The sequence below is a fragment of the Ipomoea triloba genome, chromosome 13, assembly GCF_003576645.1.
Source record: "Ipomoea triloba cultivar NCNSP0323 chromosome 13, ASM357664v1".
Lineage (NCBI taxonomy): Eukaryota > Viridiplantae > Streptophyta > Magnoliopsida > Solanales > Convolvulaceae > Ipomoea > Ipomoea triloba.
In genome coordinates this window covers 23,217,809-23,244,234 of record NC_044928.1, presented here as the reverse complement: position 1 = coordinate 23,244,234, position 26,426 = coordinate 23,217,809, and the positions used below count along the sequence as shown (strand labels likewise).

Genomic DNA, 26,426 nt, shown 5'->3' with positions numbered 1-26,426 from the left:
CTCATTATTATGATAATTCAAATAGAAAACACATTAAAAATTGAATCACTTAAAAGAATATAGTCATAAATATTGTTGGATATAGACAAAAATAAAACACACTAAAATTTATAAAAATATTAATAACATATATGAAACATAATTAATTTGATAATATAATTCAAATAAAAATACATTATAAATTACACATAAAAAGAATATAGTCATAAATATTGTTGGATATAGACAAAAAATAAAACACACTAAAATTTATAAAAATATTAATAACAATATATGAAACATAATTAATTTATAATATAATTCAAATAAAAAATACATTATAATTACCATCTCATTATTGTATACATAAAGGGAAAAGGTTGAAGGGCTCCAATTATAATCACGCCTATTGCTCAGCAGAGTCAAACCCTCGCTCTCTGCTTAGTAAAGGCGCACACCAACCATCTCAACTAACTAACCAATTGTTTATTTATCTCATTTTTCATATACTTAATGTGTAATTTATAATGTATTTTTTATTTGAAATATTTTATCAAATTAATTATGTTTCATATATTGTTATTAATATTTTTATAAAGTTTTAGTGTGTTTTATTTTTTGTCTATATCCAACAATATTTATGACTATATTTCTTTTAAGTGATTCAATTTATAATGTGTTTTCTATTTGAATTATTTTATCAAATTAATTATTTTTCATATTTTGTTATGAGTATTTTTATAAAATTTTGATGTGTTTTATTCTTCGCTTATATACAACAAATCTATGACTATATTTCCTAAATGTTTTACGGTTTAAGAAAAATTTTCGCCCCCACTAACTAAAATTTCTGGATCCGCCACTGGACTTTACTATTTGTTCTCTTCCTTTTTGTTGGTAGTGTGTTATTTGCAATTCGGTTATTGTTGGTTGCATAGATGACAACGTCATGCAATGAGATTATGATATAGGAGCTATGGACTTTCCTTTAGGTGTTCTGCTTGGGGTTCATTTGGTTCAACCATTATTGTTGAATGAGTTATTGTGGATAAAGAAATCCCTAGTTTAAGAAAAAAGATTAAATTAATTAATTAAAATTTGAAAATTTAAAATATTATATATTCCAAAGATATTAAAAGGTAGTTTCTCGCTTTAATTTGCTGGGTAATGGGTTATTTGAGTACTTTCATTGTCAATGAATCCCCTAAGTAGTTAATATGATTGGTTTCAAACTATTCTTTTTTATTTTTTCATGTTATTAAAGAAATACATATGTATCATTTTTTGGTGTAACTACTAATTTATTTTTAATTCAATAAGAGTAAAATAGAGCGATTCCGCTTCAATTTGTTGGGTTATTTGAGTACTCTCTTTGTCAACCAATCCCCAAGTAGTTAATATAATTACCTTCAAATTATTTTTTTTAAAAATTTTTCATAGTATTAATAAAATACTTGGTAAATAAATATATAACATTATTTTGTACTATAACTTTGATATTTAATTACAAGATATTGTAAAAATAAGATAATGGACAATGTAATGAATATCAATTGATAAATTTGAATGTAAAGAATCTTTGAATGAGAGAAAATAAAGACAATATAACTAATGAAATTATTTCTCTTATTTAATTTAATTTTTTGATAATGAATAATTTTTTCAAATAAAGGTATTGTAGACACATAATTCTAAAAGAAATACATATGTATCATTTTTTGTTGTAGCTATTAATTTATTTAATTTAATAAGAGTAAATAGAGTGAGAAACTTAATTATGTCAAATTTGATTGAGATGAGGTTCGAACCTAAGATCTTTCTTATAGAAATTAATGGGTAAGTTAAAAGTTAACGGAATATTAACGGAGAAGAGAATATTTAACGGATAATCATAAAAGTAAGGTTAAATTAGGTAATCTCTATCAATAATATTAATCTGAATTATCTTAACCATCTATTTGATTAAATAATTCATCTGAACCATCCATTTGATTAAATAATTTGACCGCCATTTTTTCTACCCCATTTTAGGCCTAACTCTCTTTGGCTCTTATTAGTATAGTAGATATATATATATATATATATATATATATATATATATATATATATATACACACTAATAATGAGATATGTAATTTATAATTTATTTTCTATTTGAATTAATTTATCAAATTAATTATGTTTCATATTTTTTTATAAATTTTTTTTATAAAGTTTTGATGTGTTTTATTTATCGCATATATCCAACAATATTTATGATTATATTTCTTTAAGTATTTTTTCCTTTTTTTAACTATCTATTTTATTTTAATTAATATTTCGCCCCAGTTAGAACAAATTCCTGGATACGTCCCTGAATTAATGAGTATACCATCATTGATTTTTTTTAAACTGTAATCATTATGAGTACAAATACAAGTAATAGAATTAGCATGATAATATTTTGACAATTATATACCTATAGAATGTCAAGTAGATGGTGTGTTGCAGAATATGTTAGGTTTAGTTTTGGGTGAATACCAATGAGAAGGGGAGGGGTTTATATACTGTTGTTTTGGGTAGAATAATGGTGTAGTTAGGAATTTATACAAAATTGTATTATAGAATCTTATTAATACTTCAATATTTTAATTTTAAGTCAGGAATCTATACAGAATTGTATTATAGAATATTGTCAATTTGTTTGAAAACGGCAATAAAGAAACAAATTACCTAAATAATTTAATGGTAAACTTCCGTTATATTTAACGGAAAGAATTTGGTAAAATTATAAATGATTAGGATATATTAGGAATTTAATTGGAGGTTGCACAATAAGAAGAACACAAAGTACAATATGTTATAACTGACTATTACACCAACATTTTTTAGTTCCAGTTAAGGGTCTAATATTATTGACTCTTATTATAAGTGTATATAGATTATATTATTTTGATGTTTGCATTCCTTCGTCCCAAATCATAGGTATTAACAAAACTGATAGGTCCTTTAGAGAATTATTGACATTTGACCACCAGTTTTTTTTTTTTTTTTTTTTTTTTTAGAACACCACCAGTTTCTACTTAGTATGTTTATAATGTCACAAATCTGATCTGAATGGATTCGATTTAGACTTTAGGGGTCTGTTTGGTACTTTTCCATCAATTAAATTTTTGAGAAAATATTTTTAAGGAATATGTTTGATAAAACATATTTACAAGGAAAATTAATTAACATGTTTGGTGTTATATGAAAACATGATAATTAAATTATCTGAAAAATTAATTAACATGTTTGGTTCGTTTAAACTTCCCCAGCAAAATTGTTATAGCCTCTAATATATACTTGCCATACAAAAAAAAAAATTTAAAAAAACATAACAAATAATCGACAGTTTAATAAATTACTTGTAAATTAATAAACCATATACTAAAAATTACCAAATTATTAAATTAATTAAGTACTCAAAAATTAAAGTCAAGTTAATCAAAACATATATAAAGTACTGCGTGCGCGCACACACATACTGCATGTCTGCATCGTTACGTAATGAATCATATTGCAAATTAGATTACATAAAACTTTAATTACGTACTTGGATGTAAATCTATTTGATAAACAATGTGCAATGGTAGGAGAGACAAATTTTTTATATTTATAAGAGACTTTTAACATGACGCCAAAAATGATAAATACGTAATTGAATAAATTTGGTAGATTCCTAGCCAACCGATAAAAATAATCATACCTCCCCTGGGTGGAAATTACTTTTCTTGATATCATGGAATGTGATTCCCGTTGACATGAACTTTTCTAAATCAAAGATCGTACCCGTTAACGTTCATTGTGAAAATGAATATGTCGGTTTTGCCAAGTATAGTATGACTAGTTTTTTCACGCGCATTGCGCGAATAGGATAATGTCCAATGTTTACTTTTTAAAAGTTTAACGAAATATTCTGTTACTAAAGTGTATATTAACGGAATATAATGTGGGGTTATTTAAGTAAAGAAAATAATATAATAGAGGGTAAAGAATGAAAATCATAAAAAATTATTAAAATCAAAAAAATATTGACCATTCGTTTAAGTAAATAATTACTACCAACATTTTTTTTTTCTGTTAGAACTCTAACTATATTGGCTCTTATTAAAATTGTACATTTGTTGGGTACCATTATTGTTTTATTTTCTATAAGGCTTTTCATTATTGTTGTAGTGCATTATCCAAAAAAAAAATAAAAAAAAAATTGTGGTCTCAATATTATCAGTCGTTATATCGTGGACCATGGTCACAATGCATTGTGAACCATGGGTCATGGCTGATACTGCAGTTGAGTTGAACTGATATTGCCGTTGTGTTAAACTGATACTGCAGTTGTGTTGAACGGATGAACGGTCTCTGTTCCGCGTAACTGTGTTGAACGGATGAACGGTCTCTATTCCGCGTAACTGCAGTTTCCTTTCAACACAACTGAGTATCCGTTCAACACAACTACAATATCAGCCATGACCATGGTCCACAGTATAATTTGCGAATATTATTGAAGGATCGGACCACTATATGCCGCTATAGTCTAATTTTTAGTACTAGTTAGGACTTATTAGGACTCTTTTATTGAACAATGTACAAAACTTTAATTATCTAATAGTGACATGTCAAAATATCACTTTATTTCATGATATGTGACGGAAATTTCTCCCTAAGAGATCATGCATCATTTTTTTTGTTGGAGAAAAACATCCAATAATTTGAGATTTTTACATGCCACTATAGTCGGTAAATTATTATCCACACAGCTATGTGGATCATGATCCAAAATAACGTAATTTTGATGTTAAAAAAAAATTGTTCCACGCGTGTGTTAGAATAATAAACATCCTGGAGTAAGTAATGTATTTTATGAATTAGAATAATGTATTTTATGTGTTAGAATAATGTATTTTATATGTGTTAGAATAATAAAATTTCTGAGGTAAGATAATCATTTTATGAGTTAGAATAATGTACTATATGTGTTATAATAATGTATTTTATGAATTAGAATAATGTATATTATTTGTTATAATAATGTATTTTATGAGTTAGAATAATATATAATGTACTTTATGTGTTAGAATAATGAAATTTATGGGGTAAGATAATGTATTTTATGAGTTATAATAATATACTTTATATGGTAGAATAATGTATTTTATGAGTTAAAATAATATATTTTATGTTTTTTCTTGTATTGTGGTCCACGCAACTGTGTGGACCGTAATGATTGACTATTAGTCTAATTTGTAGTACTAGCTAGTTAGGACTTATTAGGACTCTTATTGAATTGAACAATATACAACACTTTGTCCAATAATAACATGTCAAAATATCACTTTAATTATTTCATGATATGTGACGGAAAATTTTACTCCATAATAAAAAATCATGCATCATTTTTTTTTTTGGGGGGGGGAGGTGGGGGTGGTTGGGGATCCAATAATTTGAGATTTTTATTATTTGTTGACAAACATTCAATACTTAAGGGTTTTGTTTTTTGTTTTTTTTTTTTTTTTCCTTTCTATCCCACTTTTAATACAGGGCTTGCTTTATCATATATTTAGCCAACCTCCCTTGTATTTATTTATTTTTCTTTTGATACATCTAATAGAATGAGTGATATGATTGAATTAAAAGGTACATTTTATCTCAATTATTAAAAATTTAAATTGAAACCTATGGCTATACTATTTACACAACTTACCCATCTCACTTTGTCTTCCATATCACCCGCCTTGCAAGCCTCACGCTTAATCATACTCTTTCTTCCTTTTCTTTTCTTGAAATTTAAACATAAACACGTCCTTACACCTTCTACCCTAGCTACGCCCAATCTAACGGTTGTTGGGTTAACCTCTATAATCCATCGTTGCAAGGATTGTCGGTGAGTCTAGAAAACCCAAGGAGAGTTAGGAGTTGATTGAATGAATCTATAAAATTTTCAAGTGAAGTGTTTTGATAAGATATCTCAAACAAATGCAATGGGGTTGTTGTTGAGTGATCCATTAAAATCCATATTTATTAGTTTATAGGCGGGCTTGGACAAATTCAATAAAGGAATCCACCAACAAGGGGTGCTTGCTGGAATCGTTGGAGCAAGTCAAGTCTTGATCATCCCTTGATGATCCGAGGAATTGGAGTTAGTAGATTTGTAAGGAAAAAAGATTGGGTCCAAAGAAAAAGAAGTTTTAATTTTTTGTTTTTTTGTTTTATTATTTAACGTATAAGTTACAATGAAAACGATGTTTAACATTTTAAAAACGTTTTAACATTAACATATATAAATGCATGATGTATGTCAAAAATTTCAAACTACGCAACCCCCAAATTCATGTGATGAGAAATCCAAAATGTTAAAAAACTAATATAAGTGTTTGGCTAATCAGTTTTTTTGTAATTTCAAAATGCTAAAATTCAAAATAATATTTTCAATTAGTTTTTTGAGAAAATAAATTATACCAAACGGCTATTAGCTAACAGTTAATTTACCAAACATCTTTTTACAATCAACTAATTTTATAAACTAATTATATCCTCTAACTCAATTAGCTAACAACCATTTACCAAACAGAGCCCATGTCTTTGCCTCAAATTTAAAACTTTTGATTAATTTAAAAAGACTTGCATCATTTTATCCACATCTCATAGATAGTACCGGAGTATAATTTTTCTTTTGTTATAACCTATCTTGAATTGCTTCAAATTGTACCAAAAAAATTTTTTTTTTAAAATCTAACAATTACTATCCTTTATTTCAAAATTCTAAAAACATAATAATATAATTACAGTTATTACAATGTCATTATTTACTAGCAACTTCTTACAACTACAATCTGTTGTTTCAAAAATTCTTCAAATGAATTGACCTATGTTTAGGGATAGCAATGTGTCCCGTCCTCGTCTGAAACGGGGACGGAGATGGGAAAAAATTTCGGGGATCGGGGATGAGGATACCCCTCTCCGTCCCGTCCCGTCCCCGAATAATTATTATAATTAAGAATTATATATATATAAATTTTTTAAATTAAAATCATAGTTTTTATAATTAAAATTACACTAATTTAATATGTTGATTAAGAATTAATCAATCCCCATCCCCGCCTAATTCCCCGCGGGGACGGGGATGGGGACTATTTTCCATTCCCCACCCCGCCCCGTACGTTGACATCCCTACCTATGTTTATAACACCATTTACATTTGGAGTTATAAGTTATTAAGCATAAACTGCTCAACTAATAAAAGCATAACGTTCATAGACATATATATACAATTACATTCCGTAGTCAAGTTGGATATACTGTTGATTTGTTAATTACCATGTTACAAGTTTGGCTCTCGTGATAACAACCTATTATTTAGAAAAATACAAACATATACTTTGTAATAACAAATTTTAAAAATTATACCCACACATAAATAAAACTCCATAAATTTCACAAAATAACTATAAAGTTTTTCAAAAATAAATCAACATATAATACAACTCGCCATATAAATCTACAAAAAAAAAAAAAAAGTTTAGTCCTTATAAAATTTAAAATTTGAATTAAACTACATTTAAAACCTAGCTCGAGATTTGCATTTGTTTAAACATTATTTATATACAATAATGACATCATACATTAAACAATGTATGAAGTATTGAAGCATTTTTGTTTGAATATATATCTTTAAAAAAAAAATCTATTACTAATTTAGTATCGTCTAAGAAAACCTTCCATTATCTATTTTGACAATATGTTATCCCATAATATGTAGTAGTGATTAAGGTAAGGAAAATATTATCTTTACTCTCCAAATTAAATATTTATATTGCATGATTTACATTGAGTGTATATATATATATATATATATAAAATTGAGCAAGAACTTGTTTTCAAGATAAAATTAAGAAATAATATTAACTGTTCATATGTTAAAATCTGACATGTTTACAAAAATGTTATTACATTTTTTTTCTTACTTTAAAATCATTAAATCTTTCAAATAGATAATTCTAATTGGCTTTTAGTTATCGAATAGACTAAAAAAAAATTATTTAATTCAAATTATATATATTAAAGTTAAAGTAAAACAGGCCTCTACTCCCCATACAAGTTAGAGTGACATCAGGGGTCAAATCATGCTTTGAATTGAAGCTTCAAAGTGTGAAAGTGACATTGCGCTTGGGGCTACGTTTCGACACTCCAATGAGACAAAAGGTTTGTGTCCGATGAAATTGACAATACCATGCACAATGGCCTACCTAATATATATAAAGAATGAAAATATTACATGTACTCCTAAGTTATACTCCCTACTTGTACTTCATCACATAAAAGTTTGATGTTTGACATTTTTATTGGGACCCACATGATGAGAATAACTTATCATATCTAAGGAGTACAAGTGAGGGAGTATAAAATAAGAGTCCATGTAGTAGAACTCTATAAAGAATAATCCGTACGTCTACGTGTACATCTAATCCAAATTATAATATAATAATTAATTATACTTATTAGTATAGCTATTATTATTAATTCAATGTGCAGTGTAATGAGCTGTCAATATTTATTTATCAATAGTGTAATTAAATTAATACTCCCTCCGTCTCATTTTATGTGTTTGGTTCAGTTAACGAGACTTGACTGATATTATTTTTAATTCAATTTTACATAATATTAAGTTTAGTATTCGTATACAAAATTTATATATTTAGAAATTACGTTAAAAGTACTATTAAACAGAAAAAATCAAATTTAAAAATGAGTAAAAGATACTAAAGAAAATAAACAAAGAAGAAATAGTTAATTTGACTAATGAATTAAGTATGAGAGATAAAATGAGACAGAGGGAGTAATAGTTAGATACATAAATATATAAAAATAGGCAACACTTTGGTCTTGTTTGGTAAATGGATGTTAGCTGATGTTGTTAGCAGATTTGGTTAGAAGGTATAATTAATTGATGATATTAGCTGTTAGCTGATAGCTGCTTGGTATAATTTCTTTTCTCAAAAGACTAATTGAAAAGTTTGCTTTGAGTAGCCTTTTGAAATTTAGTATTTTGGAATTACAAAAAGTTTGTTAACTATTTTCAAAAAAAAAAAAAAAAAAAGCTTGTTAACTAAACACTTATATTGATTTTTTAACCGAGTCAAACAACTAATAATGGTAAAATATGCCAAAATTGGCTGATAGTCTAATTATTTACCAAACAGGGCCTTTTAGAAAAGGAATAAGGGTCAAATAGGCCAGCGAACTACACACGAAACTGCAATTAGGCCATCGAACTCAAAAACAATGCAATTGAGCCCCTGAACTACACAAATTCATGCAAATTAACCCAAAGTGACTTGTTTTACTTGATCTTCCGGCTACCAACTCTAAAAATAATATTTTAAAATAATTTTAAATAAATAATTAATTAAATTTAAAAAAAAAAACAAAAACAAAAACAAAAACAGGAAGATCCGCCCGGGGATGAATCGTCTTCGGCCGGCTCGTCTCCGGTCATGGAGACGAACCTTCGTCTGCCATGGAGACGAAGGTCTCTTCATCTCTTTGGCCGGAACGAAGGTCTCCGTCCCCATGGCTGGAGACGAAGCCGGCCGAAGACGATTCATCTCCGACCGGCAGTTCTTTTTTTTTTTTTTTTTTTTTTTTTTAATATTTTAATTAATTATTTTATTTAAAATGTTTTCAAAATATTATTTTTAAAGTTGGTAATCGAAAGATCAAGTCAACAAGTCACTTTGGGTTAATTTACATAAATTTGTGTAGTTCAGGGACCCAATTGCATTGTTTTTGAGTTCGATGGTCTAATTGCAGTTTCGTTTGTAATTCGGTGGCCTATTTGACCCTTATTCCTTTAGAAAATAAAGATTGTAATTGTTTTATGTGCTTCAAATTAAAATCATTTATCTTATTTCTTTGTTATGTTATTCTAGACAAAAACAAATAATTAAAAAATAAAATTACAAATTGAATCTGTTTCTACAATTTTTTTTGTTATCACCCTTTCATGATAATAGTTTGTTTAAATTACTAATTATGAAAAAAAGAGAGAAAAATATCCATCTATTACTTAGTTGTTATTATTATTTTTTTTTTTAGTGACGTGGTGTGTACTTGTAAACTCAACTCCTATTTAATAAACTAATAACTCACAAATCACATATGAGAGCTATAATATTGCTCCTTATAAATCTAATTAATCAAATAATGTATTAATGTTACACATGCTTTTCAAAACCAACCTTCTATTATAACAGGGGGAAGATATTACCCAAAAAATAAAAAACGTACAACGATTTCATTATACAAAAACTCTATTCAAATTTAAAAACAACAATTTAATTATAAATTAGTGAAATTTTATTATGACTAACAAAACGAAAATGAGAGAAAAAAAACCTATTTGCTTTGAAATGGACAGTATGGACTTTTTTGTGATCAATTAATAAGAAAGGAAACGTTGTAGGGCTGACTTTGTAATTTTACTATTTTTTGATTGGATGACCAAATGAATAAATTATTATTCGATAGGCTGTAGTCCTATTTGAATACATGCACATTATTTTATATATTATCAAGTAACATATATTCAATAGGTAAATAATATATCTTTAGTATATTAAAATTTTACTCTTTTCTTTTTATGTTTCACACAATTGTATAAATTCTAAGCCATAGTACACAGAAAAAATTGAGCCAGACAAACATAGCCGTATAGATTCCATGTTCAGAGAAAACAGATGTCTCAACTACCCAACTGCATGCGCCACTAGCCCATATATGTTTTCAGTTATGAATGCATCTCTGATACTCTTCATAAATAGATGAGAAATAATGCTGCCTCGTACACTGAATGTGAATGTGAAATTATTGTAGGTAACTCAATATCTCCGAATTACTCCAATTTCATAAAATCAATCAAATAAGTCCACTTAGACGGTACGTAACCAATAGGTTATCGATAAATATTCCGTTGTTAACTGGCATCATCCACTGTTGGCTGCCATCCTAGATAGTAATTTAAAAAAAGGACCATTGGCGATTGAAAACGGTCGCCGGTTACTAGTTGGTTGCCTCCTTCTCTAGGAAGAAGACGATCGCGTCTAGTCTCTTTCTTCCAATTCAAGTGGTTCCATATTCATTTCAATTGATTTAAAATGAGTTTTTGTTAGTTTTGCTTAACATAAATTTCACACTTGTGATTAGTATTAATTTGGAATGTATGTATATGATCCATGTTAATTAATTTACATAAAAAATGTAATTAAAATGACCTAATTTACCTTACAAATTGGAAGACTGGAGCATGTATTAACATATTTTACAATATTATGTTTTCCCATTATTATTATCATGCACATACATACACAATATTTTTTTTTCTTTTATTCTTCAAAGGTAATAATGTATGTAAACATGCTATCATAAAAAATAAGTTTGATTTCATTAAATTTTAATTAAATCTTAGCATTTATTTAGTAATACATCATATCTAAATTTCTTATTTTAATAAAATTAATCATACCATAATTATTATTCAAATTATCAAATATACTTTATTTTAATATAATATGAATTCTACAACTATACTTTTTTTTTAAAAAAAATTATATGCTATAACTTTTAAAAAATTATTTTAAAATTTAGTATTAATATTGGGCAAATATTTTTGCACATCGCGCACATAAAATACTAGTAATTATATAGTGTTATTAAAAATGATCGGCTTTGGCTTGAGACATCATTGAATCATGCACAATAATAAGAAACTTCATCCTAATGAACGTAATCATCGTGGCTATGTATTAACTTTGAGTTAATTCCATTTTTGATCATAAATTGATAGGTGGTAGTTCACTTTTAGTCATTTTTATCATAACACTCACTTTTGGTCGTAGTAATATTATGGTATAATCATTTTTGATCATTTATCAACAAAACTTAAATATCGTTAAATATAAGTACATTCGGTCTTCAATTATGAATTTTGTAAAATATATATATATAGCAGGTCAATCCAATTTGTATAAAAAATCAAAATGTTTTTGTATTTGACGACATTTCAACGATTTTTATTAACGAAGGACTAAAAATGATCATACCACAATAATAATAAGACTAAATAAGAATATTTTAATAAAAAATATTAAATGTTAACTGTCACCTATAAAGACAAAGAATGAGAATGGATAAACTCTTAATTAATCAGACTTTGAAGACGCAATAATGACTACGCGATGCAATATGTTAATTATGGTTACAAAAAGCTATTTAATAAAAAATGCACAAATGTTTATACTTGCGGGGATAGCTCAGTTGGGAGAGCGTCAGACTGAAGATCTGAAGGTCACGTGTTCGATCCACGTTCACCGCAAGTTAGCTACGATAGCTTTTCAACAAGTTTAAACAGATGATACATACAAGCGTTCCGTTGTCGTATTTATAATTTAATATGTTTAAACAGATTATACATTCAAGAATTCCGTTGTCGTCCAGCGGTTAGGATATCTGGCTTTCACCCAGGAGACCCGGGTTCGATTCCCGGCAACGGAACATGTTCTAATTGTTGTAGTTTCTCAAATGTATAACTCAGTTTATTTGTTTGTTTTCAATAAATAACATTAGGAAAATGGTTCATGGAGAATGATTCAGCCCGTCATCCAATGACTGACCTCAAAATTGGTCCAAATTCTTTTTTTCCTAATTAGTTCAAAAAATTGTAACACAAGCACACACAATGTTTGTTGTTGAAAGGTTTGTTAGTGAAGATTTGGATTGCGCAAGTAATGAGCTAGAGCTAATAAATAAAGTGGAGAGATTTTTATAGTAGTTTAATATTGATTAGAAATTTTTGGATGTAGTCCACTATTCTACTTTTTTATTACGAAAAAAAAATCATCAAGTAATTTGTTACTACACAATTACAATAACGAATTAGTTTGTAGTTTGACCATAAAATTAGTCACAAAATATTACTTCCTCCGTCTCATTTTATTTATCTGATTTGATTAACGAAAATTGACTGAAGCTATTTTTAAGTTAACTTTTCATAATAATAAGTTTAGTATTAATGTATATATATATATAATTTATATATTTAGAAACTACATTAAAAGTACTATTAGATACAAAAAAATTAAATTTAAAAATAATTAAAAATTACTAAAGAAAATAAACGATAAAAAAGAAATAGTTGGTTTGGCCAATAAATAGTAAACATGATAGTCAAATGTGACAGATGGAGTAGCTTTTTACGAGTGATACTAACTTGTTACTTGAGCTCTTTTTACTTAGCACCCTAAGCATAGTAGTACATACGTCTTCAAATATCAACCAAAGATTGTGAAATTCTTCAACTTGTTGATTAATTGTTGAGTCTAAAGTTTTGCTTGATGTAAGTTTTAACACTTAGGAAATGTTTAACACAACATCTAATAAATATTAGAAAATATTATCATATACTCATCAATTGTTTAATCAATCAAAAATACAATTACAGCACGATTGGTTCACGGAATGAATTTGGAGGGAATATGAATATTATTCCATAAGGAATGTAATAGGTAAGGAATATAACATGAATTGTATTTTATTTTTTGGTTCGCTGAATGAATAGTCTTTAGGAATTGTATTCCAACGTTTGGTTGGGTAAAGGACGTTTGGTTGGGTAAAGGAATAGAAATGAAAAATATGTTTAAAAGACATAAATACTCTTGTACAAAATATTATTATTATTATTATTACATAAGATTTTTATATAATATTATTCTATAGCAATTACAATATAAAAAAAATAATCTGTAAATTATAAAACAAAATATTCATATAAATAACAATTTATTTTTAGAAAACATTTAATAATATTCAGAAGAAGAATAACATAAGTTTGTTTTTCAACAAAATACTCAAAATAATCCAATGATAGTAGCAGTGTTCATAAAATATAAATATAAATATGAATAATGATTAATTGCCAGAAAGGAATCTTAAGAATAGAAATGAAATAGGTTTTAAAGACATAAATATATTTATAAATAATAATAATAATAATAATAATAATAATAATAATAATAAGAATAATGATTATAATTATGATATATTGAATGTTTACACACACACACATACACACACATGTATATATGTATGTAAGAGAGAGATAGAATAACAATAACAACAATAATAATGTACAAATTAAAGGGTATTTTCGGTATTTGTAATATAAAAGTTATTCCCAAGAGCATGGGAATAGCTAATACCAAAGTCCCCTAGGAATGTCTATTCCCTTTGCAAAGGTAATAGCTCATTCATAGGAATGATATTTCCATAACAAAATGACCAAAACAAACAATAGAATATGTCTATTCTAAGGAATGTTATTCCATTCTTGACTTATTCTATGAACCAAACATGTAAGAAATGTTATGTCATTCCATATCTATTCTGCAAATCAAACAGCCCATTAAAGTTTACCAAAATTACAATCAAAATTATCCAAAGCCAAAAGTCATAATATGAAGTATAGATCTTAAAAGTAAAAGTCAACATATTTGATTTGTGTGTTGATTTAGTTTGTTTCTATTACATTTATGTTCTTATAGTCTAGGCTGTTGTTTTATTTTCTCTCATGTAATGGATAGTTAGCTTCGTAAATATAATGTTCCGAGTACGACTTCTCGTGGGAGTCGCCTATTAGTTTTCCTGATTTGATCCAGTTACTATGAGCAATCTAACAAAGTTCACTTTCATGTGTGGTCTTTTGTCGGCTAGGATGTAAAGTCCAGGGAGAGATTGGAAATCTTCGATTCATAGACGCTGAATGGCAAACTGAGAACAGAGCTCCCGGCCATTTCACTCAGAGCACTTTTGGACAACAATGAACCATTAACTAGATTCTTGTGCACTTTTGTCACGTACATCACATTGTTCAGCGCGAACTTCTTCCCGGATGTCATCTTCAAATTAAACTACTTGCCCACGCCTTCCATAGAGATTAAACATATTTAGCCATCCACACCTTCTCATCATTAGTAGTCTCAACGGTGTTAAATAATGCACAGTTAGAACATATGTGTGGGTTCCACCGATGTCTATGAACCATTCTCTTTGGTTCAACCCAACTAGGTTTACCATAATCACCATAGATGAGGATGATCTTAGACTCCTTCTGACTACCCTTCACCACATTGGCTTGATAATGTTCGTTATTCTTCTTTAGTGTCTTGCAATCACAAAGCTTGTTGTCCATCTCACCACAATTGAAATATTTTCTACGAAACTGGTTCTTTGAACCTCCTTTTGGACCGAGTTTCTACTCGTCTTTCTTAGAGTTCTTGGGGCTCTTACCATGCTCCACAATGTTGGCCTTAACACCTACCCGAGATGGACATTTTCCTATCACGTTTCATATTGTCTTCCTCAATCTTAAGTTGGGGGATCAATTGCTCTAGATTTCTTTCCTTTCGTTCGCTTACGCTTCAAGTAGTTCTCAAGTCCTTCCATGTCGGAGGTAACAAGTGAATAATAGTTGCCACTTGGAAGACTTCACCCACAACGATGCCCTCATCACAATTCTCGTTGAAGATCATTTGAATTTCTCCAATTGACTTAGCATAGTTTTGGAGTCCATCATTTTATAGTACAATAATTGACCAACAACAAACTTCTTTGTCATGGCGTCTTCATTCATATATAACTACTAGTCTTTTCTATGAACGATGTGCAAAAATATATACCCAATATTTATATTTTAAAAAATAACTAACAAATTCTTACTAATTAAAATCTAAATGAAAAAAATATGTATTTTATTAATCTTTTTTTTTTGAATACTATCAACTCTATTACAATGCAGTATCTGTTCATAACTACTTTCTCAACCTATTAAAGCACAAGAGTCAGTATTGCCTCCACTGAGGCTCGAACCCACCACCTCCCGTATAAAGGGAAGGGTTTACAAATATTATTATCATTAAAGAATATAAGAAAAGATATGGTGGATGCATGTGCATGGTAAAGTTAATGGAAAAGATAACGAAAGTTATAACGGTAAGGATAGTTTTGTCCAAAAAATTGTATAGCACAACTCTAAAAATACAATGTACAAAATGATTAGCACTAAAAACATGAATATAAATTAGGGATATAACTTTGATTTAGACTTATTATTTTAGATATTTATGGTTCAAAGAGTCCCACGTCTCTTTAGTTTTTTTCAACTTCATGTATACGTCATATATCAACGTAAGGCTAAAATGTTCAAGCTTGCTTTTCACACCCATCCAATCACTAAAAAATCATGGATTTTCATCATTCTTCTCCATCCATCTCTCAATCTCAATAATTAACATGCCAAAATTATGATGAAAACAAAACATAGATAATTCTCCGTATTTCTTTTATCCACCACTCAAGGTGGACAGAAAACCTCAACAAAATTTTGAATTCCATTAGACATTTTCCATCCATGAACAAAAATCATGTCTACTACGTTCATCAAAACTTGAAATCATTTGAATTTTACATTCATAGAGCACCAATATCAGTGATCTTTATAGAATTGTACATGTAGGAGAGATAATGCAAGAGAGAGAAATTTGAGATCAATTTGTATGGAATGAGATTTTTTAGAAATGTGGGACCCATTGCTTTTGCTTTCCAGTCACTCATTTGCTGCGTGCGCGTCATAGTGCGCCCAACGGGCGTGTCCTTAAGTCTGACATTTATTTTTTTATTTTTTTAAAAGTAAGTTTTGTTTATTTTTTTCCTCATTTTTTTTTTCTTTTTCCTCTCATATTCTCTTTCCTAATCGCACTTACAAAAACTCCTCAAAAATTTAAAAAAAAAAAAAACTTTACTATTATGGATGCTCTAAGAGCATCCACATTAGTTGTAGTTTTTAGGAGTTTTTGCAGATATGATTAGGCAAGAGAATATGTGAGGGGAAGAAAAAAAAGTGATATTTACGCGCCCAGAGGGCGCGTGTACTACGCGCCTTCTGGTCACCCATTGTGCGTTAAACGCGCAGAGACCATTATTGTTAAAATTTTCCTCTCTCCTCCTAAGGCCCACAAATAACCCATTGTCTTACAAATTAATTTTCACCTCTTTCATCCAACTCACCGTCTCTCACCCTCTCTCCTCCAACTCACCCTCTCTCACCTACATGTCATACAATAAACCAACAAAAAACCATTAATAAGGATGCTCTAAGAAGATTAAGAGCATCCTTATCTGTGGTTTATTTGGGGTTCATGTCAGAGAAAAAACTAAATGGATAGAATCACAACTGATATGAAGGCTTCAATTTGGAGAGTTAATTCTCCTCTAAGATTTTGCAGGTGAAGAAAAAGAAGAAAAAAAAAAAACATCGCGCAACGCACGACAATTCGCTCCCGCTGGGGCGAGCTGGCGGCCACTCTGACAATTAACTTCATTTTTATTTTTTTTTTTAATTTCAAATGTCAGATATTTAATTGTTTCTCTTTTTTTTTTCTCTCCTATTCTCTATCCTAATCATACTTACAAAAACTCCTCAAAAACCACGAAATAATCCATTGATATGGATGCTCTAATTCTATCCACCAAAAAGAGATGAAAGTTCAGTAGTTTTTAGTAGCGTCCATAATATGGTCAACTTGATGAGGTTATTATCTACGAAAATTGTACTTTTATACTAGACTCATGACAGGCTGACAGCAAATAACATTAAACTAAAACTAGATGTCTAGAAGGATCATAGGAATTAACTAGAGAGTTAAACAAAATGTCATTTCCTAGAACCATAGTTGTCTAGTTCCAGTATTTATTTAAAACATTAGAAAGAGTAATATATGCCATAGTTATTTTATTTTATTTTATTTAATACTTAGGTAACCTTAATTTCGTCAAACTAATCCTAACCCTACAAAGTCCACAGAACCTTACCTCAAGAACCACTGTAGGGATAAATAGTGAGTTGCATAATCAGCCAACCAATCCTCCAGTCGTGACATCAAGTTAGATGACGAATCACTACGCCAAGTCCCGAGACAATTATACGCCTTAGTTTTAGTAGAGGAATGGATGCCATTTTTTAAAATTAATAGTGTATATGCCTCTCTCTCTCTCTCTCTCTCTATATATATATATATATATATATATATATATATATATATATATATATATATATATATATATATATATACACACATATATATATACACACACAAAAGTATATATCAATGAAAATAAAATAAGTATGCAGTGACCACAAACTGATGTCTATAAGACTTTTTTTTTTTTTTTTTTTTTAAAAAAATGTCTATAGGTCTTTTGATACCATTAAACCAAAATCCTAACTTCCACTGACCAAATGCAATGCCAGGTAAGCTAGATGACTAATTGTTAACCTGAGAAACTGGATATTTAGTATAACTAAACAATTTTAACTTGTTCGAGCAATAACATTGTACTTTTCTTTATTCAATGATCTAATTATAATTTAATGTGTAATTAGTAGCCTATTTGACCAATTTCCCTTCAAAATATAATCTTGAAACAGTAAACATGCTAGAATCTCCAAGTCCACCCCAAGAAGATACCCAAAACTCAAGTGCACACATGTTAAGATAACAATAACATAAGCAACCTTTCAAAAAAAAAAAAAAAACAATAACATAAGCAATGAAATTGCAAGAAAGCAAACATTGAATTATGACAGGGTTTGTTGATGAGAATGTTAATATAATTACACAAAGGCTCTGTATTTCTATTGCAGAGTCATCTCACTCATCTGTTTGAAACACAACAAACAATTTCCAAAAGTAGACGAGAGAGATGCATTTGGAAGAGGAGAGAGAGAGAGAGAGAGATGTTAGCAAAGCATTGTGAAATGCTACAAGGGACAACAAACATGTTACTGCATGAATTGTTAATAAACAAAGCATAAACCTAATGCACATTCCCATGCTTCCACATCTCTGCCTCCCTTCTATGTTTTTTTTTTCTTCTTTTTGTTTTTTTTTTTCCTCGTGTTTATATATTACCCCTCCAGTGTTCAAAGTACACAGCCTGAAGAAGAAGCACCACATAGACATACAGAATACAGACTACACCTACAAACACAGAATATCCTACTGTTCTATCCACTACTGCTAGCCCGAAAAAGGTAAATGATTCCAAGTGCATCAAAAGAAACACTATTTCATACAAGCCTCTCACAAAATTATGCTCAGATCAGACCAACCACTCACAATGCCCATGAGCTTCAAGAGAATAAATAAAGGAACCACTAGCTCAAGGATACTTACTGATCAGTTGGGCGTTTTGGAGCAAGCAAAAACAATTTACATGAAGTGCTTTGCTCAAGATAAATATTTATTTCTTCAGACAAAAATCGCATTGACTTTTGTGCAACAGCATTTCCAAATTATTAATATTTCTTTAGTTCATATGGTGGTAGAACTCGCCAAAGACAATTCATGCAGCTCACTTAGCATCCATTCTTCCCCTGTTTGACCTCCAAGGACTATCGCTCTAGTTCCTCCGACAACGCAAGTACTGTGTCCCCAAGCAAATCTTGGAGGTCGACCAGGAACATTTAAAATCCTCCATGTAGGCTTTTCTTCGGTAGGGTCTAGGATGTAGAGCTGAGAGGCCGAGTGAAGACCAGCAACAGACCCACCAAAAACCAGAATTCTACCGCCAGGGAGGCTTACAGCCACATGATCAAGTCTGGGGGGAGGAGCTATGCCTCCAGGATTTCCAGCACCAGGCATTCCACTGCCCGTCACACATCTCCAGCATGGCTGCTCTTCGCTCAGATCCATTGTAAATACATCACTTGATCGGAAACGGAGAGGACCACTCTTAGCAAGCCCCCCAAACATCAAGATTTTCCGGCCGCCATAAACAGATAATGTGTGACCCAAACGGGAAGGTGGAGTCCATGCTACAGGTATCTCACGCCACACAGGCTTTTCCATGGAAAGATCAAGCAGGAAAGTGTCGCTCAGAAGTACTCCAGAATCTGCACAACCACCAGACACTATCAACTTGGTCCCATCAAGGGTGCAGGAGCTGTGCCAAGATCTCGGAAGTGGTGGGGCCAAACTTGAGATTTCACGCCAGGTGGGCTGCTTGGCATCCAAATCCAACACAAATACATCATTCAGTAAGCCTTGAGTTCCACAGCCCCCAAAAACAACAAGATGAGACCCATTCACACAAGAAAGTGTGTGACCCCAACGGCCAGGAGGTGGTGAACTCACTTTTACATGTTTCCACTCTGGGTTGCTCGAATTCAAGTCTAGCACAAATGTATCATTCATGGGCTGCATATTTACTCCCTCTCCACCAAAAAGAACAACACGATTCCCAACTGCACAAGCACTGAAGTTGCAACGTGAAGGTTCAACAGCACCTCCAACAGTTAATTTCCTCCAAGCTGCTGCTTCAAGTGTAGTTAATTCCCTTGCCAATCTACCCCAACCTAATCTTTTTGCTCCAGGTACTGTCTCCAGTACACGTGTTGTTTCACTTCCCCAAGCATTCTGACAAACCATTCTCCAAAGATCTTCATTTTTTGTCAATTCATAGAGTCGTCTACAAACAGAGCCAAAAGATGCAATATCTCTAGGTGTCAACCGTGAAAGAATCTTTAGAGACAGGACTTCATCACTCAACTGTAAGATCCCACAAACTCCACGAGTGATATTCCGGTTTCCATCAGAAAATGGTCCGAAAGAAGAGAGACTAGATCGATACCTATCAGATGATCTTATAGACTCCTTCACTGAAGATCCTGGCAGTGGACCAAGATCAAGATTTATTTCTGTAAAGAACTGGATACCAATAATATGAGTGATTGTCTCATCATCTCCATAAATAGGGGTCATGCGCAGTCTATTCATCAATGGAGATCCATCCTTTCTAAAATTTAATAACTCTCCTTGGAATTCAAGCCCTTGCACTAGACATCTTCTTATTTCAGCAACTACAGCAGAGTCCACTAATGGATGCCTTCTTTTAGCAAATGGTCCCCTACATTGCAAAAACCGACTGCAGAACAAAAATAAAAGAAATTGAAAATTATTAACAGAGAATACGATAAGACAAAATACAGAAGAACGGAACAGAAGAAATGTTACAAGCTACTGAAGACTTGAGAAGTAGAGAAACTAAGAAGCTATTATAACATGAAGGGAACTTGAATTCAGGACATTTGAGATCATAACATTGAAAAGATATAATTGAATTGGTGAGCAAGGAGGAAGATTCAGAGCTAATGCAGCTCCAAAATGCTAGTGTCTTAACAAACACGGTATTTGTATCTTTTCATAGTTGTAGAAAGAGACCACTGTTCGTGGATACATAGCTATAGGTAAAATAGTACTCCATAATACATTAAAAATAGAATTGCAGAACTGCACAAAAGAAGGGAGAGAGAGAGAGAAAGAGAGAGAGAGAGACTTTGATAGTCCAACAAATTTCAATCCACTAAGGGTGGAAAGATAATCAGATATACTTGGCCAATTTAAAAATTATAATGTGTCTATAACTGGGATATACTTTTCTGCCGAGTTCATGCATATAAAAACAATACATAAGTTCCTAAAACTGCAATCTGCTTCACAACCTGGACCTACCCATCCATCCCCTTTATCAATGCAGAGCATCTAATATAAGATCCATTGATTACATTATATAAGACTATTATAGTTGGAAAAAACTATTTCCAAATGGAAAACGACAAATGTATAAACTAAATTCTAGGTATTCTGGTATTGGCAAGGAACATAGAATGAACATTAAATGAAAACACAGCTCCAATTCACAAGTGTCTGTATATTTTGGTAGATAACATGCCTTCTACCTCCAAAGAACCACTTAATAAAATGAGAAGGAAAAAAATGTTCAGTAGTGTGTTTCCTTCCCCACCCCTCGATGGCAGGAAAACCACTTATTTCCCCAGGTGAATGAGAATCTTCTATGTTGAAAACCTTCATTTCAGCAGCAGAACACATTCAATTCCAAAACATAAAAAGTGGGCATTTTAACATGGCTTGTGTAGAATTTACAGGACCTGCAGGTGCCCTGAAGTCTTATAAGGATAGTACCTTTGAGCCCATATATTGCACATTAACACATCACCTAAAATGCATTTCCCAAGCAATTTAACTGTTTCAAGTGCTAAAAAACTTGATACGCTAAATACACACTAGCCTAAATATAATACCAGTAAAACACACCAGACCACTTCATCTTACGAGAATTTGGATCTTTTGAAGCAGACTAATTTTGAAAAAATAATTGCAACAATATCTTACAAGTAATAAAGTATGGCTTCTGAAATAATAATTATAAGTATAATTATAATTGTAACAACAAGAACACATGTATAAATCACAATGGGTTTATGGAAAACATAAGCAAGATGCACTCTACCTCTGCTTTGGATGGCTAGACAAGCTTCTTTCAAAAGCAAAAAGCACTCTATCAAAAGCATATATACATAGCACTTGTGTTCTCTTACACCAATATTTTGTTTTCAAATATATGTTGAAATAAGCTCCCAACTTCCCATACCACCCAGTAGAGACTAATTATGGTTCCACCCACAATATCATTAGTTGGACTTTGGGCTCTCTTCCAAGCAATTTGTACAATGCTTTGAGGTATTACGTTAACACCAACATAAGCTCTAACTCAGAACCCTAGATTTACTAGGCCCTTTTCTCCTAAAATGGTGTAAAAGATGTTTATGATGTCATTGAACTTATCCTTGCAAGAAACTAGAGGTTTGTAACCTAAAAGCAAGATGGAGAGAGGGGACTAGTGGGAAAGGGGTTGTGGGATCTCCCCCAAAAATAATGCAAAAAGAAAGCAATAGGAATGTAAGTTATCCCTTCTAAATATGATTTATTACAACAATTGTAAAATTCTTATACACAGCAGTTTTGATAATAGCTCAACTTAGCTGTTATCCTTCATAGCAAATTCCTGTACAACAACTCATCACTATTACAGAACTATAGATTCACATACTACTATGGGAATATGCATTGTGTTCACAAGTAACTGCTTTATTACATTACACTTACCTAAAATGAACTGGAGAACTATTAATTCAGCAATCCAAAACAATACTCTTCTAAAGTTTCTTCCTAAGAATGCTTAATCACATTTTGCATCAGCTTTATCTTGTAAATTGTAAGGCAGTGATTAGGCTGTTCCCATATAGATGTTTAACTGCATTAGAATATTGTGCACTCAAGTTGATTGGCTCAACATTGTTTTCAATTCTGAGCCTAAGTATAAACTCAAGTATTATGTTTTGACACTCATTTTCAAACTGAGTTTAGTGAATTATATAGACACACTGGCACACACACACATACATGTAAGTATGTATATATAACCATAACTCTAAAATCTAAATTTCTGCCATTATCCACAATATGAAGTGAATCGTGTTGTTCAATACCCATAGGCCATAGCCACAAAGATATCTGGCATATTACTCTGTTACCCAGAATTAAGTTATCTAATCAGATTTTGGTATACATCAGTCATGAGTAAGCTCAAATGCTAAATTCTGGTAAGTTCCAAAGGTTTTGAGTTTTGACAGATCCATGCGAAATACCCATGTCCTCCAGGGCTCCAGGTATATGCCCACTATTACATTTTGATAATATGACAACTCTGGTTAATATAGTTGTACCATTCTATCAATTTGTTGAAATGTGAATCTTACGTATACTGTGAAATACAAACTTCTTTACCCATTTCTGAAACTTCACCATCCTTTAGAGGTTTAATTTAATATTGCAGTGCCAATATTTTGCAACAAACAACCATGAGAAACTGAATATAGGTAATCAACTCATCAGAAATGGAATAGGCAAATATTGAAGAACACAGGATCCCTACATATGATCTGTTTGTGTAGAGAAATTAGAAGTTCCCAAATAACAAAAGGGCAAAAAGGGTATTCAGCCAGTCAGATAAGTTCTGCCTTGAAACAGTAAAGAACCGCAGAATAAAACCTATAATTATGCAGCAGCAAAACTATTGATCGAATACTACAGAGGTATACCTAAAAATCACCACAACAAAACCTAGACTATCTGGATAAATTAGACAAAATAACAATAATTAGATAACAAATTATAAAGAAATCAGGGGGAAGGGCAAGCTTTATCGTTCCAAATAGTGAGAGTTCTCGGTTTGGCATTGAAAACCATAATACCATAGAAATAGCTATGTTCTTTGTCCTGAAGAAGGCCAATTGGGCACATATAGCTAAACAACCTAAAACTCTCAACCATCAAATACAGAATCCCCCTTCTTTGGATGCAATAAGAAAGAATTCACATTAACGATTTCCCATTTCCACTATTCGCTCTACCTAGTGAAGAACAAATAACTGAGGCAAATTACACCCCAAAATTCATTTCAATCCTCGTTCCAATTCTTACTTTCCAGAATTCAGAGTAGAGTAAATCGTATTCTACAAATTAAACGTTAAGACTCACCAGTTTCGGCCGAGAACCTCTTCAGCTCTGTAACCAGTAACCATCTCAAACACGGAATTAACATAAATAATGGGGTGGTCCGGCTCGAGGGCGTCGGAGACAACGAAACCGCAAGGCGCCGGCTGAAGAAGCGAGTCTACCGGAAAAGGAAGCGGCGTGCCACCGGCGGCATCGCTGCTGAACAAGAACCCTAACCTCTCCTCTTCCTCCTCTTCCTCCCCCAAATTCTCCTCGTCCCCGCTGAAATCCGAGTTGCTATCCCACTCCATCACAGGCCAAAACAAAGCTTTCGTTCGATTCCCCCAAAGGATTATTCACCCCATAATAATTCGTCACCCTCCAAAATCGCCAAGGAAAAATGTCAGAATGTGAATCCAGAAGCAGAAGCGAAGCTGTTTTTGGAAATTTCAAAAATTAGTGAATATAATTTTTGCTTTTTAATTTAGGGTTTTTGGTTTTTATTTTTGTTTATTTATATTTCTATTTTTCATTTATTTTTGGGGGGTTTGGGGATGAGAGAATGAGTGGTTGGCGGATGTCAGGGCAGGGGGAGAAGGGTCAATTAGACCATGTGCGTGTGAGTACCGCCTTTGAAATTCTCTGAGAAGATAATCTGCATCTTTGTTGTACATCACGCTTTGATTGTTGCACTTTTTTGTTTTAATGTCACTGTTCATTAAAAGGATGACAATGGGCGTTTTCGGGTCGGAGGACCATGCACTTACGGCTCAACCCGCCTTTTCGTCTCAAATTTTTATGGACTAAATTTTATCCAATATAATTAACAAAAATATTTATAATAGTTTTAAATATTGTTTCACAAATTATCTTAAAATTTAAAAAAATAAATAAAATAAACTACATAAAATGTTTAAATTTAATTATAAATTTTGTATTTTTCAAAATTTTTTAACATATTATATATTTTTATTTTAGAGAAATTTTATAATGTCAAAAAATATCTTGTAACACTACAAATAAAAATAGATAGTGACATCCATACTTTGTTATACTAAAGGATTATGTTAAAAGCTTAAGTTTCATTTCCCTATTCGTCATTAATATATAATTATCTGTTACTATATCTATCTATCTAAGTATCTATTATATTTATAATTGATGCAATTTTGGAGGTTGGGTTTGGCCCACCTAATATTATGAGTTTGTTTGGTTATCAGCGCGATTAGCGGTTATCAAATAGCATATTGTATTAGCGGGTTTGACCAACGAATTATGTTAGTGGATTGTAAAAGATGTTTCGTAAAAATTAGCTGTTTAGATTAGTGGTTAACATGTAAAATGACATATAAGGACATTAGTGTATTGCTTTTTTTTTTTTAAATTGTTATGGTTAATAATTTTAGAATAATTATAACCATTTAGAAACTATAAATTATTCATATATTTAATATTTTAAAAAGTGAATAAATAACAATATAGCAAAAAACATGAATTCAAATGAACAATACATTTCAAATTGAAAAACAAGTCTATATCATAATAAATAATTATGATATAAAATAAGTCTAAGAAGAATATTTAGCTGCCATCAAACTTGAAGCAATGTCATTAAGAATACTTGTCATCTCTTGAGTTCTCATTTCTTCTTCACCTTAAGCAAAATTAACTTCAACATCTTGAAAAATATCTGGAGGTATGAATTCAGGATCTTCGTCAATAACTCTAAAAGTTGGGTCTTCAATCGTACTTCTTCTAATATAGTTGTGTAGTGCAAAACATGAACAAATTATCCTATTTTGATCTATTAATGAATATCTTGGCATTTTTTGTAATATCTTCCATCGAGCTTTAAGAACACCAAAAGCCCTTTCAATACAACTTCTTAACGATGAATGCGCTTGATCAAATACTTCTCTAGACCCCCTTAGATTTGCCCCACGAAACTCCGATCGATGGTAC

General features: G+C 30.8%; 1 protein-coding gene and 2 non-coding genes across 3 annotated transcripts; 2 read left to right on the top strand and 1 right to left on the bottom strand.

The window, feature by feature from the left end:
- The first annotated feature begins 12,294 nt into the window (after window positions 1-12,294).
- TRNAF-GAA lies at window positions 12,295-12,367 on the top strand. Its single transcript has one exon. It is a non-coding gene; the product is annotated as a tRNA-Phe (tRNA).
- Window positions 12,368-12,474: 107 nt separating this feature from the next.
- On the top strand, window positions 12,475-12,546 carry TRNAE-UUC. Its single transcript has one exon. It is a non-coding gene; the product is annotated as a tRNA-Glu (tRNA).
- A 6,114-nt stretch (window positions 12,547-18,660) lies between these two features.
- On the bottom strand, window positions 18,661-24,995 carry LOC116002091 (adagio protein 1). The gene is made up of 2 exons (XM_031242107.1): window positions 24,507-24,995; window positions 18,661-21,030 (listed from the first exon to the last, which is right to left on the bottom strand). The coding sequence occupies exons 1-2, from the start codon at window positions 24,773-24,775 to the stop codon at window positions 19,419-19,421; spliced, it is 1,881 nt and encodes a 626-aa protein (XP_031097967.1). The 5' UTR covers window positions 24,776-24,995; the 3' UTR covers window positions 18,661-19,418.
- Between the last annotated feature and the right edge of the window lie 1,431 nt (window positions 24,996-26,426).

Coding starts and splice junctions, on each gene's coding strand:
- LOC116002091 (XM_031242107.1), bottom strand. CDS start 24,775: ATGGAGTGGGATAGCAACTCGGATTTCAGCGGGGACGAGGAGAATTTG. Junction 21,031..24,506: donor GAGGTTCTCGGCCGAAACTG/GTGAGTCTTAAC, acceptor TTTGTTCTGCAG/TCGGTTTTTGCAATGTAGGG.